Source organism: Brassica napus, chromosome C9 (assembly GCF_020379485.1).
Source record: "Brassica napus cultivar Da-Ae chromosome C9, Da-Ae, whole genome shotgun sequence".
Lineage (NCBI taxonomy): Eukaryota > Viridiplantae > Streptophyta > Magnoliopsida > Brassicales > Brassicaceae > Brassica > Brassica napus.
Genome location: NC_063452.1, coordinates 11,703,928 through 11,729,312, shown reverse-complemented (window position 1 = coordinate 11,729,312; position 25,385 = coordinate 11,703,928). Strand labels below are relative to the sequence as shown.

At 32.4% G+C, this 25,385-nt stretch overlaps 2 protein-coding genes across 4 annotated transcripts; one reads left to right on the top strand and one right to left on the bottom strand.

Moving 5' to 3' along the window:
- Window positions 1–15,860: 15,860 nt before the first annotated feature.
- Window positions 15,861–20,516, top strand: LOC106368974 (long chain acyl-CoA synthetase 3). 2 transcript variants are annotated; one of them, XM_013809064.3, is made up of 19 exons: window positions 15,861–15,931; window positions 16,025–16,205; window positions 16,821–16,884; window positions 16,968–17,057; window positions 17,148–17,204; window positions 17,361–17,409; window positions 17,571–17,647; window positions 17,762–17,801; window positions 17,880–17,974; window positions 18,071–18,238; window positions 18,352–18,462; window positions 18,546–18,633; window positions 18,719–18,785; window positions 18,870–18,945; window positions 19,041–19,158; window positions 19,222–19,607; window positions 19,679–19,861; window positions 19,951–20,070; window positions 20,207–20,516. In XM_013809064.3, exons 2-19 carry the CDS (start codon window positions 16,051–16,053, stop codon window positions 20,243–20,245), a joined length of 1,983 nt encoding a protein of 660 aa, XP_013664518.2. In that variant the 5' UTR covers window positions 15,861–15,931; window positions 16,025–16,050; the 3' UTR covers window positions 20,246–20,516. The 2 variants fall into 2 exon arrangements, with proteins under 2 accessions (XP_013664518.2, XP_013664517.2); XM_013809063.3 differs by having other exon boundaries at window positions 15,902–16,205.
- A 707-nt stretch (window positions 20,517–21,223) lies between these two features.
- LOC106368973 (endoglucanase 6) lies at window positions 21,224–25,001 on the bottom strand. 2 transcript variants are annotated; one of them, XM_013809061.3, is made up of 8 exons: window positions 24,653–25,001; window positions 24,336–24,548; window positions 24,056–24,256; window positions 23,221–23,310; window positions 22,969–23,133; window positions 22,233–22,866; window positions 22,059–22,133; window positions 21,224–21,990 (listed from the first exon to the last, which is right to left on the bottom strand). In XM_013809061.3, exons 1-8 carry the CDS (start codon window positions 24,845–24,847, stop codon window positions 21,698–21,700), a joined length of 1,866 nt encoding a protein of 621 aa, XP_013664515.1. In that variant the 5' UTR covers window positions 24,848–25,001; the 3' UTR covers window positions 21,224–21,697. The 2 variants fall into 2 exon arrangements, with proteins under 2 accessions (XP_013664515.1, XP_013664516.1); XM_013809062.3 differs by having other exon boundaries at window positions 22,059–22,130; window positions 24,653–25,000.
- Between the last annotated feature and the right edge of the window lie 384 nt (window positions 25,002–25,385).

Genomic DNA, 25,385 nt, shown 5'->3' with positions numbered 1-25,385 from the left:
ATATTGCGATATGTTTAATTCATTCCTGATTTATACGACCGTGCAAAAACATATTTATATTTTCAAAATTTTCAAATAACATACATGTTATTTATTTTTTCGGAGAAAACATTCAGTCGCTATATCACATGCCACATCATCTAATTTTGCTGACCTAAATGTTATGTCAGCTATTTTTGTTGAGGAAAATGCCACATGTACAATAATTATTTTTTTAAAACAAAATAGTTATTTTGTAAAAAATGTAAAATTTTATAAATTTTTATTATTTTGTAGAATAAACAAAAATTAATTAAATAATAAAATATTAATCTTATATAAGAGATGTATTTTTTATATGTTTCGATCCTACCACAATATCGTCTGTATAAGAGTTATATATTTGTTGTAATGATTCAAAATCAGTGCTAGTGTTGCAGTCGTATTACCCTCAGATAATCATGGTTATGTTGTTTAAATTTAACAAATTTAGAGTAACATATCATAATTTTTTAATCTATTAAAACAAAACTGTTCGCATGATTACACAACCGATCTAAAAAATTTCTATACAAACACATAACCAAGATTACATAGAGTAACTCAACTGATAGGATCAAAACATTATGATGAATATATCTCTTATATATGATTACAATTTTATTATTTAATAAGTTTTGTTAATTTAATAAATAATAAAAATTTATAAACATTTACATTTTCTAAAAAAATATTTTTTGTAAAACAACAACTATTTTGATTTTTTTTTTAACAAAACTTTTGTACATGTAGTATTCTCGTCAGCAAAATTAACTGACGTAACATCTACGTTAACAAAATTAGATGATATGACAGTTGATGTCGTGACTAATGTATGATTCGCCAAAAAAATAAACAACATGTATATTATTTGATTTTTTAAAAAATATAAATATATTTTTACACGGTCATATAAGCTGAGTATAAATTAAACATATCGCGATATACTAGATATGAAACAGCCGTTTTCCTGGGACACAAGCATAGTCTATTTCTCCAACCAAAAGTGAGTCTAGTGGGTTACAATGTAATTTATGGGCCTACACTAAAGTCTTTCTTCTTTGTGCAACGCTAAAGCCTAAATTGCGGAAGAAACGTAACTTATCCCTCATTTCTTAAGCTTAGAGCCGAGTATTAATTAAGCACTCTAAGAAAAGAACTCTGAGCCCAACTTTACTTACAATGTTTGTCTTCTAAATGGCTGTAAAACGCAACGAAGGCCGATTAGAAGTTTAGAAATACTTCATATATTTTGGGAGGAGTATATTCGACTATACTCATTTCTTTGATCGTTGGAGCCGTTATTGATAATAATTGTGTATATTTTGAATAATGATGTCATTCTGTTGAGCTTAATAATTTCGCATTCTACCCATTTAATGACCTCTACTTTGTACTTTCATACCCGATATCCGTTATATATTAAAAGAAAATCATTTTAAAAAATGATAACCTTTATTTTTGTATTATTTACAAAACTGGCATGCTGAGGTGGATTCATTAGAAGGCTTCAATTCCAACGTGGCACTCACAGAATGAATGTGGTCGTACCATATTTAAATCTTTTATTCACCTAAGAAAAAAAATATTTTCCTACCATATAATAATGTTTCCACCGACTACAATAATTGTAGTTATAGTTATAGTTATTTACATCTCAATAAACCTGTCTTAACTTGAATCATGCAACTTATATGTCCAACAAAGCAATGAACATGTCTTACATTGTATAATTTTGGTTTTTTTTTATGATAATGATAACGATTATAGTATGCATAAGTACATAATCAGTAAATTATGTTACGCCATTTTTGTCTTTGCTTTGTTGTATTACATTTGTACCTACAAAAAAACAATTTTTGAGTTATTGTTCTTCTCATCGCCTTTGTCCATAATATAGCTCTTCAATTTAGTCGAACATGTTACAGAGCTTTTCACTAGAAGTTTGCGAAACACAGAAGGTCTCATTTCATTGTTTATATGAAACATATAATGTCTATCAACAACTTATAAATTTTTAATATTAGTTGGTGAAGACTTAATTATGGATGCATTACAATGGTGAAACATGAGGCAATTTCAGTCGTTATATAGTTTAAGAAGTAGATTATTTCTCTCATTTTGGGTCGTTTCGTTTGACCAATAACCATTTTAAGATCGTTGGTTTAATGTATGATTTTAATATGATTTAACGTATAATCTAATTTTGGTTTTGTTTTATTTGGTTTTCTGTTATATTAAGAAACATTTACTTTAGCTTTGTTGAACTTATATATTATAACGGGGTACATACATGCATTTAATAGTTTAAATAAATATAGTGATGATAGGAGATTCATAGTTTCACAAAAGAAAATATTATATTAATGTAAGAGTGTGTAGTTCAAGGTCATATGTTATATCGGACAACTTGAATCATGCAATTAATTATCTTTATATTTTAATTATTTAAAACTTTCAATAAAAAGAATGTACATAGCTATTCCGAAACTTGGTTCCCAAGTCTAATATTTTTCATCAGTTTTATGAATTCCTATTCTATATCAGTGTCTAACTGAAAGTTTCCTATATTGTTATTGCTAATTATGCAACAATTGACCAAAATTTACTCCTTAGTATCACTTATATATTAATTGAGAAACATTGCAATTTTTTTTGTAGTCACGTGTTATCACTAAAATGATTTTTAAAATCCTTAGAAAAATAAGTTGGTTCATCTAAATATATAATAAGTTTTTTTATTAAACTAACAATAAATTCATTGTTAATGTTCTTTATTATTTCCTTAAATAAAAGTTATAGAATTTCCTAACGTGGCTAAAATATATATGATAACTAAGATTTTGTAAAATAAAATTTGATGAAAATTAGTATATCTTCTATCATATTTTTTTTTTTAATTTTAAACTATTAAAATAAATTAAACAATCACATTAACCATATAATAAAAACTGTTAAAAGTCTTACATTCAAATTTTGTGATCCATGATTTAAATTTCTTATTATGACAAGATACAAATTATTATAAAATCACATAAGTAGAACATCAAATAATTATTAAGATTAAAAGATATATATACATATATATATCGTTTTAAATTAAACTATATACCATATAAAATACATAAATATTTTAATTTTAAAATTTACTTTGAACATTTTTTTTGATAAAAGCTTTGAACAAACATTGACAACTTAATTTTTTTAAAATTATAAATTACTAAAAATATTAATCCCACAATGAAAATTCTATTATCAATAATTTAAATATTTTGCTATAAAAGATACAAATGATCAAAAAAACTAGGAAAATTGCCACAAATACTACATTCATAGTACCACTTTTCATGTTTACACTAACATGAAAAAAAATTTAAAATAGTTTCAAACATAATTTTCGATTTTCACTTATTTTTTTGAAATAAGTATAATTCAAAAATATAAAAAACAATTTTTTTAATTTAAATAATTATTTATTATATATATAGAGAACAAAAGTATAAGAATCTTTTGCCACTTAATGAATAATGTATTTTTGAAAATGTCTCTTTAGTGGTGGTAAAGATGAATAATGATACAATGAAAATGGTAAACATGAAATTCCCTTTAAAAACTATATGAGTAGAAATCATCATTTAATATATATTAATATTAAAAATATACTATATATGTGAGTATCATTTAAATTTAATTATATATCATATCAAATAGAAAAAAATATATTATTTAGATTAATAAAATTTATTTATATGTTTGCACTAATTTAATTATATATATGATAGTTACTGACTTTTTAATTATTCAATATATATTTATTATTTCATAATATGTAAAAAACATATAATCCATAATAGTTTATATAAAATGATCATTCCGCGTTATGCGCGGATCTTAATCTACCATCCATTAAAAGGGGTTATAATCAGATAAAGAAAATGGCAAACCAATTCGATATTTTGTAAATGTAGTAAGAATCTTTACAGGTAGTGAACAAAAAAGAAAAGAAAAATAAGAATCTTTACAGGTTGTGGTTTTGAAACATTCAACAGAAGAGGGCGACTTTTACTTTCCTTGTTCCTTGAAAACAAAGGCACAGAAGTCTTATCTATAGAAGAAGAATTCAAAGTCAAGGGTAATAAAATTCAGATGAAGACGTTGTACCAGTCTCGGTCGCCTATTAAATAAAGGAAATTAATAGTCTGACGAAATCAACAACACGTAACTATCATATACTTGCTATATGGTCTTCTCCGTCGTACGGATTTACGCGTTCTAGCTTGGACTATTCATGGGATATACGATCTTTTCCACCTATTCAGTTTATTTTGGACATGATTAACCCTGGTCTCTTAGCCAGAGTTCTTAACTCATAATTTGACATTTTTTTGATTTTTTACATTTCTCGGCTAAAAGACAGCTTCTATCTTTTATTTAAGAGACGGTTCTTAGATTTTCTTAGTAAAAATCTAAAAAAAACTAAGAACCGCCCCAGTTAAGAGATTGGAGATAATGATGGTTTTAGGTACTAACTGATTTAAATGTAACGTGATGAAAATAAATCAAATAATGGTATAGTAACTCCCTCCTCTCACCTATCTGCACATCTCGTTATTTTGGTAGAGTTTATATTTTTATTTCCAGCAATGTTGTCCACACAAAAAAATGACGAAATCATCTATCCGAACTGCGAAACAATTACACTGTGATTCTAATAGTAACAAAAACATATAGATACATAGATATATGTAAAGAGTTTTGTTATTATATACTAATGGTGCGGTGCGGTTTCTAAACATTTAATAAGCAGTTGTACCAGTCTCGGTCGCCTATTAAATAAAGGAAATTAATAGTGTGACGAAATCAACAACACGTAACTATCGTATACTTACTATATGGTCTTCTCCGTCGTACGGATTTACGCGTTCAAGCTTGGGCTATTCATGTGATATATGATCTTTCCCACCTATTCAGTTACCTAGTTATTTAGGTACGAACTGATTTAAATGTAACGTGATGTAAATAAATCAAATAATGGTATAGTAACCCCCCTTCCTCCGAGTGCCGTCTTAACCAATATAATAGCCCTGGGCGAAACACGAAATATAGACATTTTTATAAATATTCTCTATATTTTTTCTTCACTGCATTTCTTATAACTTGAGCTTTAAGAGCATCTTCAATGCAACACTCCATTTTTTGCACTATAATGATACAACGCCAAAATGAAGTTAGATTTTACTCCAATGTATTACTCTATTTTTTACCCAAAAATAATATTTTAGAATGATCCTGCTTTTTTTGTCATCAAGGATCCTACTTTTATTTAATTAATAATTGTTATTAATATTTTCTACTTATGAAAGTTATCAATTTACTCCAACTATCTATATTTACAGAACTTCCATAAAAAATAATTCATTTAAATTAAACGTTTATTATTAAAAACTACAATATTATATATAAGATATCATATTTTGGTTCAATAATGAGCATTGAAATATTTTTCACAAATGGTAAATTGGTGCATTTCATAATGAATAATGAGCTTCTTTATCTTTGATTTACCTAAATTGAAGAAGAAAATTTTAAAATCGGTCATTTTCATCGTTTGGATGATACTTCACTGATCTTAGCGGTTCCAAAAATGATTTACTAGATTATTAAACTACTTATTTTATGATTTTTTTATTTTTTATGTTTAATTTTGATATTTTATTAGTTTATGCATCTTTATGTAAAATTATTAATTAATCTCTTATGAAAATCATATTTTTATGTTATTGTACTATTTTTAAATATTTAAGTATGAAATAAAAACATTTAAGATTTAAAAGATCATTCTCTAAATAAAAAGGTTTCAATGGAATAACCCTATCCATTACTCTTTTTGGAGTTGAAAATGGAGCGAGGTTAGAATATATTTTACTCAAATATGATATTTGGAGTAGAAAATAAAATATGATTGGAGATGACCTAAGACCTTAAATAAATAGAAAAATATATATCAAAAAGAATGGTGAAAGTATAAATTTCTTCTTATTTATTTTTTAATAAATAAATTAAATTTACTTAATTATAAATCTTTTTAATAATTTAACAAATTGAAATAGACCTTTAAAACAATAAAAAAAAATTATGGACCCATGGCAAATGCCCATGTTGCCATGGGTAAGAGCCAGCCCCTCTCATCTGTCTGCACATCTCGTTATCTTGGTAGAGTTTATATTTTTATTTCCAGCAATGTTGTCCACACAAAAAAAATGATGAAATCATCTATCCGAACTGCGAAACAATTACAGTGTGATTCTAATAGTAACAAAAACATATATATACATAGATATATGTAAAGAGCTTTGTTATTATATACTAATGGCGGTGCGGTGCGGTTTGTAAACATTTAATATAGATGAACTCGTGAAATTAAATTTTACCTATTAAAAAAAGAAATAAAATCAAATCAGGACCATCAGATGATAATGAATCATGGAAACAAAGTTTGGTGACTTATTAAACATAAATAGAAAGCTTTATAAATAAATAAATATATAATTTGTGATAACATATATAAGTGTTGAGGATTGGTTAGCTACCCTCCTGTCTTTCAAATCTATTTTCCCCACTATAAGTTTATAACATTACTCAGACAAATTTTAAATTTTATCTATTTAAATCGGAATAGCAACATGCGGGACTGTAGTTGTAATAGTAACAAAAACATATATATATATATATATATATATAAGTTTATGTAGAGATTTTTGTTACTATTAAATGTGGTGCGTTGTGGGCGGTTTGTAAACATTAAGAGCCTTAGACTCATCCTATTTAGAATCTACCACATTTAAACCTCAAACCGGTTTAGGCTTATTTGGTTTTAAGATATATTAGTATTATTCATTTAGACCATGAATATTACATTGACCCACTTAAATCTATTTAAAATGATATGTGATTTTTTAAAAAGATTATTTATAATGTAAAACTATTGAAATAAAATTTCTAAAAATAAAATTATAAAAATTATTTAAAGAGAGTTTTTGAAAAAACGTTTAAGTTAATTTATTTATTTTAATGAAAATTTGAGAAAAGTAATTTAAAACAAAATTCGGAGAGCCACTATTTTGTTTTAAAAAAGTTAGAAATTATTTTTGGAAAAGTATATATATATATATTAAAATATATTTAATTATTAAAATATATTTAATTAAACATGTTAATAGTATCTTCGTCAATTTTAGGTAAAATCTCGTTTAATAAATAGATCTTAATAGCACTACTTATTTAAAACTTGTTAAACTAAATATATCTAAATAAACATTTATTTATATCAAAAGTCCATTTAAAACCTGATAAAAACCCTCATTTTAACATCATAATCATGATATTGCATCTACATCATTAAGCTATATGTTTTCTTTACTTGATCTCATGCCGCTTCCACACCATTTTTCTTTCTTTCTTTTTCTTTACCCTGAATTTTGGTAGACACACATTTTTAATTTAGTTATGGTTAGCCACTATGCATGGTCTTTTTTATTTGTTGATAATTTTTAAATGTCAAATGGCCCCTATAATATTCGATAGCAATACGAAAGTCAAATCTTAATACTATAAGCAACAAACGATCTTGCACTTGTGTGCTGCCAAAAGAACCTGGTAATTAAATAATACATAACCAGTTTAGAGGTCGTCTGTATCTGTCATCTGTGTCACTAGAATAAGATAGAATTTCTAATCAATTGCTATTATGACCATATATCCTATAACATATAGGGGAGAACACAAATCAAATATTTGGGGTTTTTGAAAATATTCGTGATCTCGATTCGATTAGATCCATAGCTAACACTGAATATCTACAAATTTTTATATTTTAACCAAGTATCTGATTTGATCGGTACAAATAAAATAAAATAAAATAAAATAAATCAAAAATAAATCAAAAATAATATATAATAATAATATTTTAATATAAAAATAAAATTTATTCACGTTTTCAAACTTTAATGACTAAAATAATCAATTTAATAAATAAAATAATATAAAAATAATATAACATATAATAATTATATAATTTATATATATTCTTTTTAATTTATATATATTATTTTTTTTATGTTGTTGTCAAAAAAAAATAATAATAACAAATCAGGTCAAATCTGATATTTATGATTAAAAATATATGTATTTGTGATTTGTTTCGTTTCTTACGAATATTGCATATAATTATTTGTTTTACTTTATAGAATTACGGATATTCAGACTTTTTGGTTTGAATTGAAACAAATAACAAATCATATCAAAAGTTACCGGCATTTTGTCTAGCCCTAATAATATAGTAAAACTAACTTAAACCACTTCTATTTCTTTTTCTGATATAGAAATTACTGTTTTCCTCTATATTTAGAGCATAAATAACATTATTTTATTATATAGATATAGTATTTACAAAATGGTCTTTTAGTTCTTTTTTAATTATGAATAAAAATAAATATTTTATAGAAACACACAACTTTTATATAAATGAAACCATACTTTCTATTTACATGATAATCTTTTTTAAATAACTCTCTAATTTAGATAATATCATAATTTTATAAAAATCTTTTATAAATTAAAATAAATGGGCTTAAGTATCAAATTTCACAAAATAAAATGTATTATCTGTAAAATAAAGAAGAATATATCAAAGTATTTATTTTAGAGAAAAAATAGAAGAATACATTGGAGATAAACATATCTCTATTATAGTATTCTACTATTTTAGAGGAAAAAAATAGAAAATATACTGGAAATGGTCTAATAATCACATTAATACATGTCAAAAAGGTTTAAGGGAGAAATGAATACCACAATAAACATACATACTCTCTTGTTGGCATTATGGGATCCGGAGGATGAAAAAATAAAAGGTTTGAAGGCATTAACATGGTGGTGTTTGGGAATTCAGGGTATCTTTAAACCCAAATTTGGTAGTTCAAGAGAACATTTATATTTATTTTTTTTAAATGAGAGTTCTAAGTTGGAATTGTCGTGTGGAGCGAGAAGCAAGTGGACTAGAAGTTATCTAAGGGAAATATGACATAAACATAAACCGAATTTTTTATTTTTATCTTTAATTGTTTTAATAAATTTTCTTTCTTTTGGAGTTTTATTTGGTTTTACGGGGAGGGGGGGAACAGTCATTGAATTGTGCTTGTCGGTTTTTATTATGATTTGGAATAAGAATGGTATCTTGAGTTTGTGGTATTTTGATGATTTTTTCTACACGGTACCTTCGGGTTTTGGAAACATGGAAGTTCTTGGAGTCTTATGGGAAGTACTGGATGTGAATAAAGACTGTTGTTTTATTTGGTTGGTGATGGGTTGGTTCGTATATATGTCTGTAAGGCTCAGTTGGCAGGAGGTTGGGATTCTGGTATACTTATGGTTACTAAAAGGAATAAGGGGTTTGAAGTGGAAAGGCGTAAGGTGGTGTATCAAAAATGTAAATGAGTCTCTGTGCCCTGGGATCATATGGCGTTTTTTTGTATCAAAGAGGTTACAAAGAGGTTCATTTGGTATATGAGATGAATTATGGGGTACACCTACTGATTAATCAGCAACTAATAGAGAATGAGGGCATCATATTTTTTTAACTATACATGTATATATTTAATATGGAAAATGGGGAGCATTCGGCAAGTTATGGAATATGGAATACTAAGCTATAACATTATATATCAAGAGGTTAATGGATCTGTAAAGGTGATGGGCATGTTATGCTATTTACACAAGCAGAGCCGGTCCTTGTTTTGTTGAGGCTACAAGCCAACAATAATAATGTGGCTGGTTAGGATTGAACCCTTCATCTCTAAGAAAAGATAGAGGTATTTGACTGCTGGACTAAAGTTTATTTTGGTATAATTTGGTGGCCGATATTTTACTTAATTATATAAAGGCCGCAAGCCCATGCTTCATTAGCTTCTAGCAAGGGCCGGCTCTGTACACAAGCATCTTCTTGCTAAATGGAAGAGAGTGAAGCGATTTTATGTGTATAATGGGCTAGTGGGAATGAAAAGGAAAGTATACTATTTGAGTTTCAAAACGTTTGCACATAATGTTTTGGTTAGACTGTTGTATGGATATAAGATGACGCTTACAAGTAGGACAAATGGGTCTAAAGGGCGCGTTTGTGACTATCAAGGGTTCGTTGTATATCTGATAGCATGGCGGTTTTGGGAATTCGTGATCAAACTGGTGGGTATCTTTAAACCTCAATCTACCGGCTCGACTGAGCAATGTATATATTATTTTATATGAAAATATTAAGTTGGAATTGCAGAGATCTTAGAAGTCATTGGACTATAAGTTATCTTCGGAACACATGGCATAAATATAAACCAAAATTTTTGTTTTTATCGGAAACGAAACATGAATTTGGATTTGTTCAAAGGCTCCAATCACACTTTGGTTACGATAGCCTGGTTACGGTGGATCCAAATGAGAGAAGTGGCGGTCTCGCTCTTTTTTACAATAATGAGTACCAAGTTAGGATTCTATATTCTAGTAATAGAATGATAGATGTTGAGGCGGTGGTCAAAGAGAAACAAGATTTCCTTACTTTTGTATATGGAGAGCCGCGGTTCAAAAATTAAGAGAACAGGTGTGGGAGAGATTAACTCGGTACGGATTATCACGCTCGGAGCTCTGGTTTATTATAGGAGACTTAAATGAGATTACTGGGAATCATGAAAAGGATGGGAGATCTCTAAGATGTGCGGCTTCCTTTATTCCTTTTAACAAAATGATAAGGAATAGTGGTTTACTAGAATTCCCGGCTCGAGGTAATAAAATGTCGTGGCAAGGACGGAGAGGTAAAGGGAAAGGAGCAGTAACGGTCAGATGTTGACTGGATAGAGCTTTGGCTAATGAGGAATGGCATACACTTTTCCCATGTTCTTATACAGAATACTTGAGACTGGTGGGATCGGACCATCGACCTGTGATTGCTTTTTTGGAGGATCAAGTATCAAGGGAAAAAATGGACAGTTCAGGTTTGATAAGAGATGGATAGGCTAAGACGGACTAATGGAATCAATTGTATTGGGGTAGACAGAGAACCACGAAGGCCAATCAGAGGATTTCATTACAAAAATTAATAATTGTCGTCATGAAATTTCGTCATGGCGGAAAGACAATCAACCTTATGGAAAGGACAAAATTCTGAACCTCCAACAAGCACTGGAAGAAGTACAAACATATAACAATAGATCACAAAAGGATATTATTGAGATTTTCAGGAAATTACAAGAGGCTTACAAGGATGAGGAGGAATATTGGCATCAGAAGAGTCGAAATATGTGGTATTCATTTGGGGACCTTAATACAAAGTTTTACCATGCTTTAACAAAGCAACGTCGGATCCGAAATAAAATAGTAGAGCTCCATGATGAAGCAGGTAATTGGGTCACAGGGGAGACTGGAGTTGACAAGGTGGCGGTAGATTATTTTGATGGTTTATTCAGTACGACTAATCCAACGGAGTTTGATAATTTTCTGGAGGATATAGAACCATCAATTTCTCCCCAGATGAATCAAATGTTACTGCGATTAGCAACGGAGGAAGAGGTTCGACAAGCGTTATTTATGATGCATTCAGAGAAAGCGCCGGGCCCGGATGGAATGACAGCTCTATTTTTCCAGCATTCCTGAAGTGTCGTTAAAAAGGATGTGACTGAGTTGGTGAATAATTTCTTGGTTACAGGTGAAATGAACCCACGGTTAAATATAACTAACATTTGTATGATCCCAAAAATAGAGACCTACAAAGATGACAGAACTCAGGCCGATAAGCTTATGTAACGTTGGTTATAAGATTATCTTGAAGTTTTGTGTCAAAGGTTGAAAAGTTGTCTTCCCCGTCTAATTTCGGAAACACAATCAGCCTTTGTGGCAGGAAGGTTAATATCGGATAATATTCTTATTGCGCAGAAAATGCTTCATGGTTTGCGAACTAATAAGTCTTGTCAAAATAAGTTTATGACAATTAAAACGGATATGAGTAAAGCATATGATCGGATAGAGTGAAATTTTATTGAAGCTCTCTTACAAAAAATGAGATTTGATCCACATTGGGTTAAATTAATGTGAGGGTGTATATCTTCAGTTCAATATAGGGTACTTATCAATGGACAGCCAAGAGGCCTTATAATTCCTCAGCGGGGATTACGTCAAGGAGATTCCTTAACCCCTTATTTATTTATTATGTGTACTGAAGTTTTAATTACAAACTAGACCTTGACCCGCCCGACCGGGCGGATATTTATTTTATGTTTTTAGTTTTTTTAGTTTATATTCAATGATGTATTTGTAGTATTTAAACATAAATTTATATTGAAAATTAATCTTTGCAGTTATAATAAAAATTAAAATTAAAAATTCAATAAAATATTCTGATATAAAATTTATCCAAATTAAAATAATATAGAGGCGAGTCATAATTTTTTCCAATTTCAAAATCTTAGCATCCCTTAAAAACAAAGCAAATAAATTTATAAATACATAAAATATATAAACATATTTGGAACTATTATATCTATTAAAATAAATTTGTTAAAGAAAAATAATCTTGCGCTGTTATTGTTTATTTCTAGAGCTTGACACGTGACCGTATAAATATTTGCTTTCACTTAAAACAATTTCTTTGTACTAATGGTATAATATATATTTGTAAATTAAAATGTATTACATACTTGTTAATATAAAATTTTAAAACATAACAATTTTATTTATTATTATGAATAATTATATTTTGTGATTTTAACTGTCTATTATATCACAATGTGTCATATAAAAAATCCAATATTTATAACTAATAGGACTTATATTATGAGAGAATTATACTAATAATATATTAATAAAGTATTTTATATTTTATTTATATGTTATATAAATTGATTATGATGTGCAATTTTTTATTTTATTATGTATTACTAACAAATATTAAAAATATTTAATATGTTAATATAAAATATATTAGGAAATCTATTTTGGTTAAGATTTGATTAAGGAAATCAATTATTTAAATTAGGAAAAGATATTAAATGATTAAATCTATTATTTAAATTAGGAAAATACAAGCATAGTTAAATATATGTTCAATAAATATCTCAATGGCATTCTAATGTAAATAAATTGTAAAATTAAGGGGTATTTTTATTTTGTACTTCTGTTTTAATAATATAGATTTAATATGTTAATATAAAATATATTAGAAAATCTATTTTGGTTAAAATTTGATTAAGGAAATCTATTATTTAAATTAGGAAAAGACATTAAATGCTTAAATCTATTATTTAAATTAGGAAAATACAAGCATACTTAAATATATGTTCGATAAATATCTCAATGGCATTCTAATGTAAATAAATGGTAAAATTAAGGGGTATTTTTATTTTGTACTTCTGTTTTAATAATATAGATAGATGTAAAAAAAGCGGAACGGGGAAAACAGTTATCTGGTATGAAGGTAGCAAGAGTGTGTTCAGCAATTTCTCATTTGCTATTTGCAGATGATAGTTTTTTCTTCTGTAAGGCAAACAAAGAATAGTGTCAAACTATTCTCAGGATACCAAAGGACTATGAGGCTGTTTCAGGGCAACAAATTAACTTTCAGAAATCATCAATTCAATTTGGCCATAAGATTGAGGAAACCAGTCGCCAAGAGTTAAAGAGATATTTTGAGAATTCAGAACCTAGGCGGGATGGGATCTTATTTAGGACTGGCAGAAAGTCTAGAAGGATCTAAGGTACAAGTGTTTGGCTTTGTACAAGAGCGTCTAAATAATAGGGTGAGTGGATGGACGTTTAGATTTTTCACCAAGGGAGGAAAAGAGGTGATTATTAAATCGGTGATCACGGCTCTGCCAAATCATGTGATGTCTATGTATCGGTTACCGAAAGCTACAGTGAAAAAATTAACGAGTGCAGTAGCTCAGTTTTGGTGGAGCCCAGGTGGAAGTACAAGAGGTATGCACTAGAAATCATGGGATAAATTATGAGAACATAAGGATAATGGTGGCCTAGGATTGAAGGACTTGACTGATTTTAATACGGCGATGCTTGGAAAGCAGCTGTGGAGGCTGATCGAGAAGCCAGATGCCATTTTCTCTCGAGTTTTCAAAGGACGATATTACAGGAATGCTTCACCCCTGTAACCGATTCGCTCATATTCCCCGTCATATGGCTGGATGAGTATTATCTATGCTAGATATCTGGTTTGTAAAGGACTAATCAAAAGGGTTAGAACATGATCATCTATTTCAGTATGGAATGATCCCTGGATCTCATCCACTCGCCCGAGACCAGCTAACAAAAACCTTCATAACAGTTATCCGGACCTCACAGTGGCTGCTCCCATTAATCAGGAATCCTGAACATGGAATCTACAGGCAATTAGGACTTTGGTGGAACCACACGATGCAAAGATGATTGAAAGTATTCCTTTGAGTAGAACTCAAATGGAAGATAGGAATGAATGGCACTTCACCAATAATGGGAAGTATACGGTACAATCAGGGTATCAAGTAGAAATGATCCACCCTCACAAGGAAAAACCGCCAGATTTTTATAGACCCAATGTAGATATTCTCAAAGCTTTCTGCTGGAAAGTGAAGTGTCCTCTGAAGTTAAGGCATTTCTTATGGCAGTTATTGACAGGTTGTATAGCGGTAACAAAAAAACTAAAAGCGAGAGGAATACAAGGAGATACATGTTGTGCACGGTGTGGCGATCCGGAGGAATCAATAAATCATGTGTTATTTGAATGTCCCTCGGCACGTCAAGTGTGGGCACTATCTAAGATCCCATCGAATCCAAATCTTTTTCCTATTGGCTCTATGTTTGCTAATATGGATCATCTGTTCTGGAGAGTTAACCCAAAAATGGAGGACCATCAGTTCGCATGGATACTATGGTACATTTGGAAGGGTCGGAATAATAAAGTTTTCAGTAATATTGATATTGATCCGAGGGAAAACGCTTAACTTACCAGAATTAGAATCAACACTTTGGGCTGAGACACATGTTACCAATAACCCCAGGGGCGTACATGTAGTACAGACCAGACCTAATGCAGGAACTATAGGAAGATGGTGTTTCACAGACGGTTTTTGGAAAGATAAGGATTTATTTTCCGAACAGGGCTGGTTCAGCACACTACCAGGGTTTGAGGGTTTGTTAGGAGTAAGGAATGTAAGGGCAAGTCTCTCACCCCTTCATGCGAAGACAGAGGCTTTAATTTGGGCAATGGAATGCATGAAGAATTTAAGACAGTTTCGGGTTACGTTTGCAACAGATTGTTCTCAACTGTTGAAGATGGTTTCGGAACTAGAGGAATGGCCAGCATTTGAAAGCTACCTGGAAGACATTAAGCTTTTGAGAAGAAGCTTCATCAACTCAGATATCGTTTATATACCTAGGACGGAAAACATAAGGGCGGATCGCTTGGCACGTAGTGCTAGGAAACAATCGTCTTTCGTCGTACACATGGATGCAGAGTTACCACCTTGGTTTATAGAGTTTACATGATTCAGTGAATTTTTTGCTGTAAAAAAAAAAAAGAATACCATTACTTGGGTCCCAATCGTATGCTTTCTTTACATTTCCGCTTACAACTGTATGTAACTTTTTTTAATCCGGATATATGTTTATTCCTTAATTTTGAGTTTTCTAAAAAAAAATTTAGTACTTGGTCAAAACTTTATCATCTCGTTATGACTAGTCGATAATTATTCCAAGTTTGATAACTTAGTGAACATAAATAGAAGCTTTATTGGAAATCAAAATAATATTCTAATATATAATTTCTGATAACATATAAGTATTGTGGATTGGTCAGCTACCCTCGTGTCTTTCAAATCTTTTCCCCATTGTAAGTTTATAACATTCAACGCAAATTTAAAAATTTCTGCTTGCTTCTACAAATTCAACGATCCATCATACAGATTATATAACACACAAACAGAGAAATACGCAGATATATAATTACTAATGGCGACGGATCGGTTCATTGTTGAGGTTGAGAAGGGAAAAGAAGGCGTAGATGGAGGAAGTCCGTCGGTCGGCTCGGTTTACCGGAGTATCTACGCCAAAGACGGTTTTCCTGAACCTGCCGATGATCTCCTCAGTTGCTGGGATATTTTCCGGTTAGATATCTCTCTCCTCTAGCTAGCTCATGGGACAAACTATCTATCAAAGTCCCACCTGTTTGGCTTCACTGATTCATTTTTTTCTGAATTTCTTGGTTGTTACATTATTTCATCTTGATGTTTTATTATAAATTTGAAGATTTTCTGGTGAAATTTTTGTGGGTGTAAATTTCAGTTTCTGAGTTCTTGGTGATGTTTTTGTTCTGTTCATATTCGTGGTAATTTTTTCCTGTGTTTGTTTTCTTTTTCGGTGAACATTTCCTTTTGTGCCTCTGTTCACTGATATTAATAACAACAAAGAATACTTTTCCACAATTTGTTGCCTTTGGGCCCATGTTCATAGGCTCATAGCTATTATTTATTTGGTATTAACAACAAAAGAAAGAACTACTTCTTTCGTTACATTTTTTTTTAAATTGATAATTTTTTTGTTTTATCAATATTTAATATATTGTTTTGTTTGATTTTGTTAATTAATGAATTAAAAATAAGAATAAGACCTGAAAAATATTTAATATTTGTATTGAAACTGTAAAGTATACTTATAATGAAACAAATTTGAAAAGCTAAATCGATAGAAGTGTTCATTGTTAATTTATGTTTTGGTTTCAGCTTATCTGCGGAGAAATCTCCAGATAATCCTATGCTTGGTCGTAGAGAAATTGTTGATGGAAAAGTAAGATCTCAGCAACTTAATAAGGAGTATCAAACTTTTAATAAGAATAATTATTTCACACAACTCTTGTTTTGTTCTAACAGGCAGGGAAATATGTGTGGCAAACTTACAAAGAAGTATATGATATAGTGATCAAGCTTGGAAACTCTATCCGGACTATTGGAGTTGGAAAAGTAATTACTCTCCACAACATTTTTGACTTATGTAACTATATATACAAGTAAATGCATCTATCTCAACTTTATTGTTTTTGTGGTCCGCAGGGAGAGAAATGTGGTATTTATGGCGCCAATAGTCCTGAATGGATTATAAGCATGGAGGTAATACGAAAGTAACATATCATGTTGATTGAGCTTTAATATATAATTGTGGTTACCAAAAACTAGGTTTATGAAACAGTAATAAATCTAGTTTCCTGAAAATGTTTTATGAATGTCGCCATTTAAACCCAATGTTTTTTATATAAATGATTTTAGGCTTGCAACGCTCATGGACTCTACTGTGTACCTCTGTATGACACTCTTGGTATGTACATAAATGTGTATATTCTATTGTTTGATTTTCCATTACAACCAAAAGTGCAAAACCTTACTCTTTTTTTACCCACGAGGTATTCCTATATGTATGTATGTATGTATGTATAATACTTTTGGATCACTGAAGCTGAAACTTTGTTCATGAGTTAGGTGCTGGAGCAATAGAATTCATCATTTGTCATGCTAAGGTTTCACTTGCTTTTTCTGAGGAGAAAAAGATTTCTGAGGTAACTTGTTATTGTTCAGTGATTTGATTAGGTTATAAGATCATGCAAAATCTCCTTTAGCTAATAATCAAAACGTTTTTTTCCTCTGTGGGTTCCTCTTTTTGGATGTTTCAGTTATTGAAGACAGCTCCAAATTCAACAAAATATTTGAAGAGTAAGCTGTTTTTGAGTTTTGAGTCCGAGATGAAAGTTAGTGAATCATGAAACAATTCATAATTTCTTGTTGGAACAGATATTGTGAGCTTTGGGGAGGTTTCAAATGTGCAAAGAGCAGAAGCTGAGAGGCACGGATTATCTATATATTCATGGGACCAATTCTTGAAGCTTGTAAGAGAATCACATATACCTTAATTTTTACAATTCTACTTTCCATATAAATAATATTCAGGATTCTGAAATATTTGTCTTTTATGTTACTTGCAGGGTGAGGGTAAACATTATGAGTTACCAGAGAAGAAAAGAAGCGACATTTGCACTATAATGTATACAAGTGGCACAACTGGTGATCCTAAAGGAGTCTTGCTCACAAATGAGAGCATTATTTATCTACTTGAAGGTGTTAAAAAGTTGCTTAAAACTATCAATGAAGAGGTAACTTATTGTTGTTTATATTCTCATGTACTTTAATATATATATGTATGTATATCAAGAGCAAATCATTTTGATAAACTCTTCTTTGTTTCAATGTGAAAAAATTGTTATAGTTAACCAGTAAAGATGTTTACCTCTCATATCTACCTCTGGCTCATATCTTCGATCGCGTGATTGAGGAGTTATTTATATATGAAGCAGCCTCCATAGGTTTTTGGAGAGGGGTAGGTTATAGAACTGTTTCTTTTTATTACTGAATCTGTTTCATAATGGACTTAGTTATATATCCATAATCTGTTTTCTTCAGGATGTTAAGATTTTAGTTGAAGACATTGCTGCTTTGAAACCGACTATTTTCTGCGCTGTTCCTCGCGTGCTTGAGAGGATATACAACGGTAACTACTTTGCTAGGCTAGTTTTAGAAAGACTTGAGAAACATTCTTCTTAACTGTTCTTTTCTGTTTATGTCAATTTTTTCAGGTCTTCAGCAGAAACTTTCTGATGGTGGTTTCTTAAAGAAGACCTTATTTAACTTTGCCTTCAACTAGTAAGTGTTACCCTATTTAGATCAAAAAGAAAAGTGTAAATGATTTTAATCTCTGTTTTTGAAACCCTTGGATGCTTTTTTCAGCAAACATAATAACATGGTGAAAGGGAAAGCTCATGAACAAGCAGCTCCAATCTTTGACAAAATTGTATTTAAGAAGGTGAAATTAAAATGACATATATACCCACATTCTCTTGATCTTGAACCTTTTGATTGTTAGAACAAAACCAAGTCTTGAACATATAAATTATTCAGGTAAAAGAAGGATTAGGAGGAAGAGTGCGTCTAATCCTCTCAGGAGCAGCTCCTCTTGCAGCTCACATCGAATCTTTCCTTAGAGTTGTCGCATGTGCTCATGTTCTCCAAGGATACGGTATGAACAAGTAATTTAAAACAAATCCATATCTTGGTATTAATATAATTAAATATTATGCAGGTCTAACGGAGAGCTGTGGTGGGACATTTGTATCGATTCCAAATGAGCTTCAAATGCTTGGAACGGTTGGTCCACCGGTTCCAAACGTTGACATAAGGCTCGAGTCAGTTCCAGAGATGGGTTACGACGCTCTTGCTAGCAAGCCACGTGGAGAGATTTGCATAAGAGGAAAGACTTTGTTCTCTGGATATTACAAACGTGAAGATCTCACTCAAGAAGTCTTCATTGATGGATGGCTTCACACTGGAGATGTTGGTGAGTGGCAACCTGATGGAGCCATGAAAATCATCGACAGAAAGAAGAACATCTTTAAACTCTCCCAAGGAGAATACGTTGCGGTTGAGAACTTGGAGAACATTTACAGCCACGTAGCTGCCATTGAATCGGTAATGGTCAATCCGGTTAATGTTTTTTTTATTGGTTTTATAGAAACTGATTTGTTAATATATTTTTGTAGGTATGGGTATATGGAAACAGCTATGAGTCTTACTTAGTGGCAGTGGTCTGTCCAAGCAAGATACAGATCGAACATTGGGCTAAAGAACATAACGTTTCAGGAGACTTTGAGACTATCGGTCAAAACCAAAAGACCAAAGAGTTTATCCTTGGAGAGTTCAACAGAGTAGCCAAAGACAAAAAGGTTTATAACTTATTCATGAGTCTTCTTAATAATTTGCTTTTTTCCAACAATCTTTGAAAGAAAATTGTTGTGTTCTTTTTTTATTACAGCTAAAGGGATTTGAGCTGATAAAAGGTGTTCACTTGGACACAGTTCCATTCGACATGGAAAGAGATCTCATCACACCTTCTTACAAGAAGAAAAGGCCTCAGCTTCTCAAGTACTATCAGGTATATAAAAAGTCTCATTCATTTTATTATTTTTACATAAACAACACATTCAAATAATTAGCTTTATTTCCACGCTTAATAATGTTTTGAGGTTTGCTAAGCTGAGTGATCTTAACCTCTGATTTTGTTTGCGCAGAAAGAGATTGATGAAATGTATAACAAGACAAAGAACTGAAGCTTTTTATACTAGTGTGGAGCCTGTGAGAAGAAGGAAGGTGTTGGAAAAGTCTCAGGTTGTATATTTCTATGTTCGTTGTGAATCATATTGTTATATGTCTCTGTGTTTTGTTACCATCGAAGTTGCTTGTGTCCTAAGCAAAAAAATACATCATAAAGTTATACGTCTCTGTGTTTTGCTACCTTCTTTGTACTGACCATACTCTCTCCTCGTATTTTGTGTATTTGTATTCTATGTTGTGATAAAATTATCTCTATTTTTAGCAACTTCTTAGTAGATTTACTGATTGGTAAAATAGATTAATTATACCTAACTACTACATCTAGTGAGTTAATATCTTGTAGAAAATAAACAACTTGAATGTTTCTCACACACGACTACCCGAGGTCGCCAGTTCGATACTCGGGGAAAGCGGGGTGGTACTGGGTTAGCTAAAAAATCCCTACGGGGATTTCTGGCGAGGTGGCCCTTCGGGGTGAGTCCAGTCACTATAAAAAGTTCAACCTATACAGTTTTAAACCAAGTTGCTTTGGTCTAGTGGTATAGGAGCTCCAGCTGGAGTGCCCGCCCCTGGGTTCGAGCTTTGGCCACTGCGGAATTTACATGTGGGCTGCAGCACCCGAGACCGAAGACCGTTACACGGTGAGCCACATGGTGACGCCCTGGCAGCGTCCTTGCTCACTTCGGTCTCTAGTCTGGACCACCTCGGTGGGGCCAGGATACTCGGTTAGGAAAAAAAAAAAAAAAAAACTTGGGGGAAAAGTTCCAAGTGATATCAATTTTTCAAAACAATTATTCTCATTTTGCGCATTTCATATTAGTGATATCAATAAGTTTCAAATTTTATCTATTTATGGAAGACAAACAAAACATGTCATAAGATGAGAAATGAAATTACCTTTGAATTGAGGAAAAGATTTAGAGTACCCACTAAATTCAACATCTTGTGTAGATAAAGAAAATACAATTTCACAGTTGATAACCAAATCACATTTCATTTAAGGACTGTTGTTGAGTTTTACAACTGACCACAAGAAAGATAAAAACGCAAAAGGACAGGCATACAGATGTTTTTTGAGCTACAAGGAATGAAAAAACAATCCTCGCAGATTCTCACAAGAGACCCTTTTTAAGAGAAGGAAGATCTCACAAAACACTATCTTTTTTTCCTATCTTCCTATATATAATTTTTAAAAAGCATTGAACTAGGAGTAGAAAGAGGATGAGCACTTTCACTCTTCTTTTAAATTTTCCGAAGAGTCTTTGACTGTCTCTTCACACCTTACTTCCACCTTTCTTCAACCCTTCTATATTCACCCGAAAAAAAAAGCAAAATGAAAATAAAAAGACCAAACCTTTAAACGTTCTTGATGAACCATAGGGAAAAACCAACACTTTCTTCTCACGACCCTATACACACTGTGATTCTTTTCGAAGTTTGTTGTCTGGTCAAGCCAACGTGTAGCTTGAAACCGCGACATTGGCGGGCGTTGTTGAGTGAATGTAGACGAACTCTAGGGATTTTCCGGATTGCAATGAGTGCATCCAGGAAGGTAGACCGAATGAGTTTACTGATCTAGAGAGTCCCCAGATTGGTCCGTAGAGATTCTTGATCGAAAGGTTAAGACTTTTCAGAGCTCTTGGTGATTTGTTTGTTACAGTTGTTGAGTATCTGTAGTAAGTCCTTCCCTTTGAGACCCATGAACCTGTCATCTTCTGAACTATAGCCACTGGACCAGAAGCTGCACAATTAATCAACACACAGTCAACTCTCTGTTCAACAGATACACAAAAGCACACAAGAGCATACCTCGGACCGGGGAAGTCACTCTCGGTTTACGAATAGGCATTGGTCTTCGGACAACAACAGGAGCAGGAACCGCTGCTGCAGAGAGATAACAAAAAACAAAGCAAACAACTTTGAGTTCCAAACCTCTTCCCAAGGTACATTGGAATTGGAATGTGTTGAATCTCAGACACAAACCTGGAAGAAGCTGGCTGTAACCGGAATGACCACTGCTGAGACGAGCAAGAACACCAAGGAGGGGTGCATTGTTGTAAGTAGCAGGCTCGGTCTGCTCATAGTTATCTCTCCTGTCAGCGAAATTGTCGTAAGCATCAGGACCGCCGACAATAGCACCAGTGAGGAGGTTGGGATCACTGCCTTTACGGCTGAACCAGGTGGCGTAACCACCACGGCAAGTGACAAAAGAGCGGTCAACCTTGTAAGAGACGATGGAGGAGCCACGGTGGTGAACTCTCTGAGGGAAGTTGTTACCGTAACCAACCATATAGCTAGTAGCTCTCGGGTTATCTCCAAGAATATAATCAACCTGTGATTTAGCAAAGGAGAGAAGTTGCGAAGGAGCGACGTTGCCAGCAGAGCATCTCAAGTAGCTTCGAGAGGAAGTTAAGTAATCAGAGTAAACGGTGGTCAAGAAGGAAGCGCTGGTGACAAACTGCATGTTGTTCCAACGCTGTCGGAAAATCAAACCACCGGGAGTCTTCTGAATGTTTCGGGAGCCTTTACCCAACAAGGAACACATAAAGAAATCAGCTTTCTGTTGAAACTTCTGAAACACAGCCGTGTGACGTCCTGCTTTCCCTTGCATCAAGAACTGTCCCACCACAAAAGAAGAAATAAACCCGGTTTAAAATCAAACCAAGATTGTCAAACCGGTTAACAAAAATTGGTGCTGCACTATCAAGTATTAACTAACCTTGGCGACAAGGGTTTGAACACCAGCGTACTTAACGTCCCAACCAAACTCGGTCATGGACCAACCGGTACCACCCATGGAGTCACCGTTACGACCCAAGTAATCCAAGTAGAACTGGTTGTTGGATGCTTGGTATAGCCACGAGGCAGCCCAGAGTAACTCGTCCTGATCATTGAAATTAAGGGGTCAATTTCAGACAACAGTGTAAAGCCACCGTTAATCTATCAGATTTTCAATTATCCGTAGGCTTACATTGTAACCACTGACGGATCCGTAGTATTTACTAGCGACGGTGATGCTGCTGTCGTATTTTCCTCTGTATTTGTCCGCGAAATCAAACAGCTGCAACAAGAAACAGAAATTAAATTAAATTATAATGGCAAAACCGTAATAAAACTTAGAAAGCAAGGCTACTTTAGAGATTTTTGTTGGGAGGTATTTGCTGAAGAATAAATGTAAAATTGGTAAAGGTCGTTAAACCGTATGGGGCACCGACAGCCCAAGGCATGTGCCGATGTGCGAAGGTTTTTTCTAGATAACAAATAATAGAAATTTGAGATAAACGGCTGAGATTTATACGGTCACAACCCACAAAACCCGTGAGGATAGAGAACGGCGTCGCTTCAAACCCTATAAAAGCGACCTAACTCTATCCTTTGCGGGGTCCATTTACGTAGTATTTTTAGTTTTTAGGAAGCTTAGTGTGTTCAGATTAATTTTACACTCAAGAGTGTTAGGATATAAAAATTTGTTAAACTCCTCGTGATTGGTTACTGATATTAGGTATAGCAAATCTCAGAATATTTCCTTTTCAAAAGCATTTATATATTTATTGCAATTAGAATGAAAAACAAATTTAATTTTCAGATTTGTTCATTTTCATGGTTAACTGACGCTGCTGATATAACGCCTAACGTGCGCTGAAAATGACTTTTTAAGTGACTTTATACTGATGTGCAATAATAGCGTGTCTGCAACTTCCCCCCAACGTAACTGCCGGTGAATTAACATCACTTCACTTTATGCTAAAATCCGCACTTTGAAAAAGTTAAAAATGCGCCGAAGAATAATACTAATAAAAACTAACCTGATAAGCGTGAGTGAGTAGAAGCCTAGAGTAAGCAGGGTTAGATCGGCGGAAGACTATTGAAGCTGCGGCCATAGCAGCTGCTGTTTCTCCCGCTAGATCCGACCCGGGATTACTTGGATCTATCCGGTAAGCTTTCCTGTCCGTCGTCATTTCTTCCGGTCTCTGCCAACAGTAATGGTCGGTGTTGCCGTCTCCAACCTAAAAATAATAATCATAATGAATTTAGAAATTAAAATGTTGATTATTTAGAAATCTTATAAATATAAATAATAAATACCTCGCCGTAAAGGACGTTGGGCTCAGGATGGGCTTTGATGAAGTAATCAGTACCCCATTTAATGGCATCAATGGAGTGGCCTAGCTCGCCGTTGGCCGCTAACTGGTTCCCGTATTCAATGACGCTCCACGCCATCATCGTCACCGTGAAAGCCATCGGAAGTCCAAATTTCACATTATCCCCGGCGTCGTAGTAACCTCCAACCAGATTCACCTAAGGAAAAAAAACAAACCAAACAACAAGATTTTAGTCCAAAAACGAATGAAACAGGAACAATGTCGGAAACACTGTTTAATCAAGAGAGATATGAGACATACGCCGCTGGATTTGCCGTCGTTGAGACCGGAGTGAGAGCGCCAAGTGACTCTTTGGTTACGAGGGAGGACACCAGATCTCTGAGCTTCGAAGAAGAGAAGACTCTTGGAAAGAGCTTGGCCGTAATCATGACCGGAGAAAGCTACCGGAAAACAGAGAAGCAGTAGTAGAGCAGCCACGGACGCAAAATTCTTCATAACTTCACCAAAGAGAGAAGAGAAATGCCGGCGAGATTATCAGCTAAAAAACGCTGAAATAATAAGGCAGGCGAGAGACGTACAGATGGAAGAGAGAAGAGGGAGTGTGAAGAGGAAGGGAGGAGCTCAAGTGTTGTATATATGGAAGGAAGTTGGAGGAAGCAGGAAGGTACCAATGGACAGAAAATATATTGACAGTTAGCATTCATTTAATGATTTATTTACTTTCCTTATTTAATTAGTTACACAATGCTTTTATTATTACTTTATTGAGTTTAATTACTGTCATTTTTTTAATTCTTGTTTAAGCATTGTCGGTCGAAATTTTATAACGTATGTCTTTTTCTTTTTTTTTGCTAAAGAACCTATGTCATTTTGTAAACTAATCTGGAGGAAAGTTGTGTCGTCTTCTTCTGCATAGTTTGTTTTTATTAACATCAAATGCTTCTTTTATGAACTCAGAGTAACTACAAAGAAAATGTATACTTAACATTTTTTGCTAAAAAAGAAGTTAGTATAAGAAAAGAACGTGAAGAAA

Bases quoted from the DNA above. Each gene is read 5' to 3' on its own strand.
- LOC106368974 (XM_013809064.3), top strand. From the start codon at position 16,051: ATGGCGACGGATCGGTTCATTGTTGAGGTTGAGAAGGGAAAAGAAGGC. The intron at 17,802-17,879 runs GTAAGCTGTTTT...TTGTTGGAACAG, and splicing joins TTCAACAAAATATTTGAAGA to ATATTGTGAGCTTTGGGGAG. The intron at 17,975-18,070 runs GTAAGAGAATCA...TGTTACTTGCAG, and splicing joins GGGACCAATTCTTGAAGCTT to GGTGAGGGTAAACATTATGA.
- LOC106368973 (XM_013809061.3), bottom strand. From the start codon at position 24,847: ATGAAGAATTTTGCGTCCGTGGCTGCTCTACTACTGCTTCTCTGTTTT. The intron at 23,134-23,220 runs GTAAGCCTACGG...TTCAATGATCAG, and splicing joins GATCCGTCAGTGGTTACAAT to GACGAGTTACTCTGGGCTGC. The intron at 22,134-22,232 runs GTTTGTGTCTGA...ATCTCTCTGCAG, and splicing joins TTACAGCCAGCTTCTTCCAG to CAGCGGTTCCTGCTCCTGTT.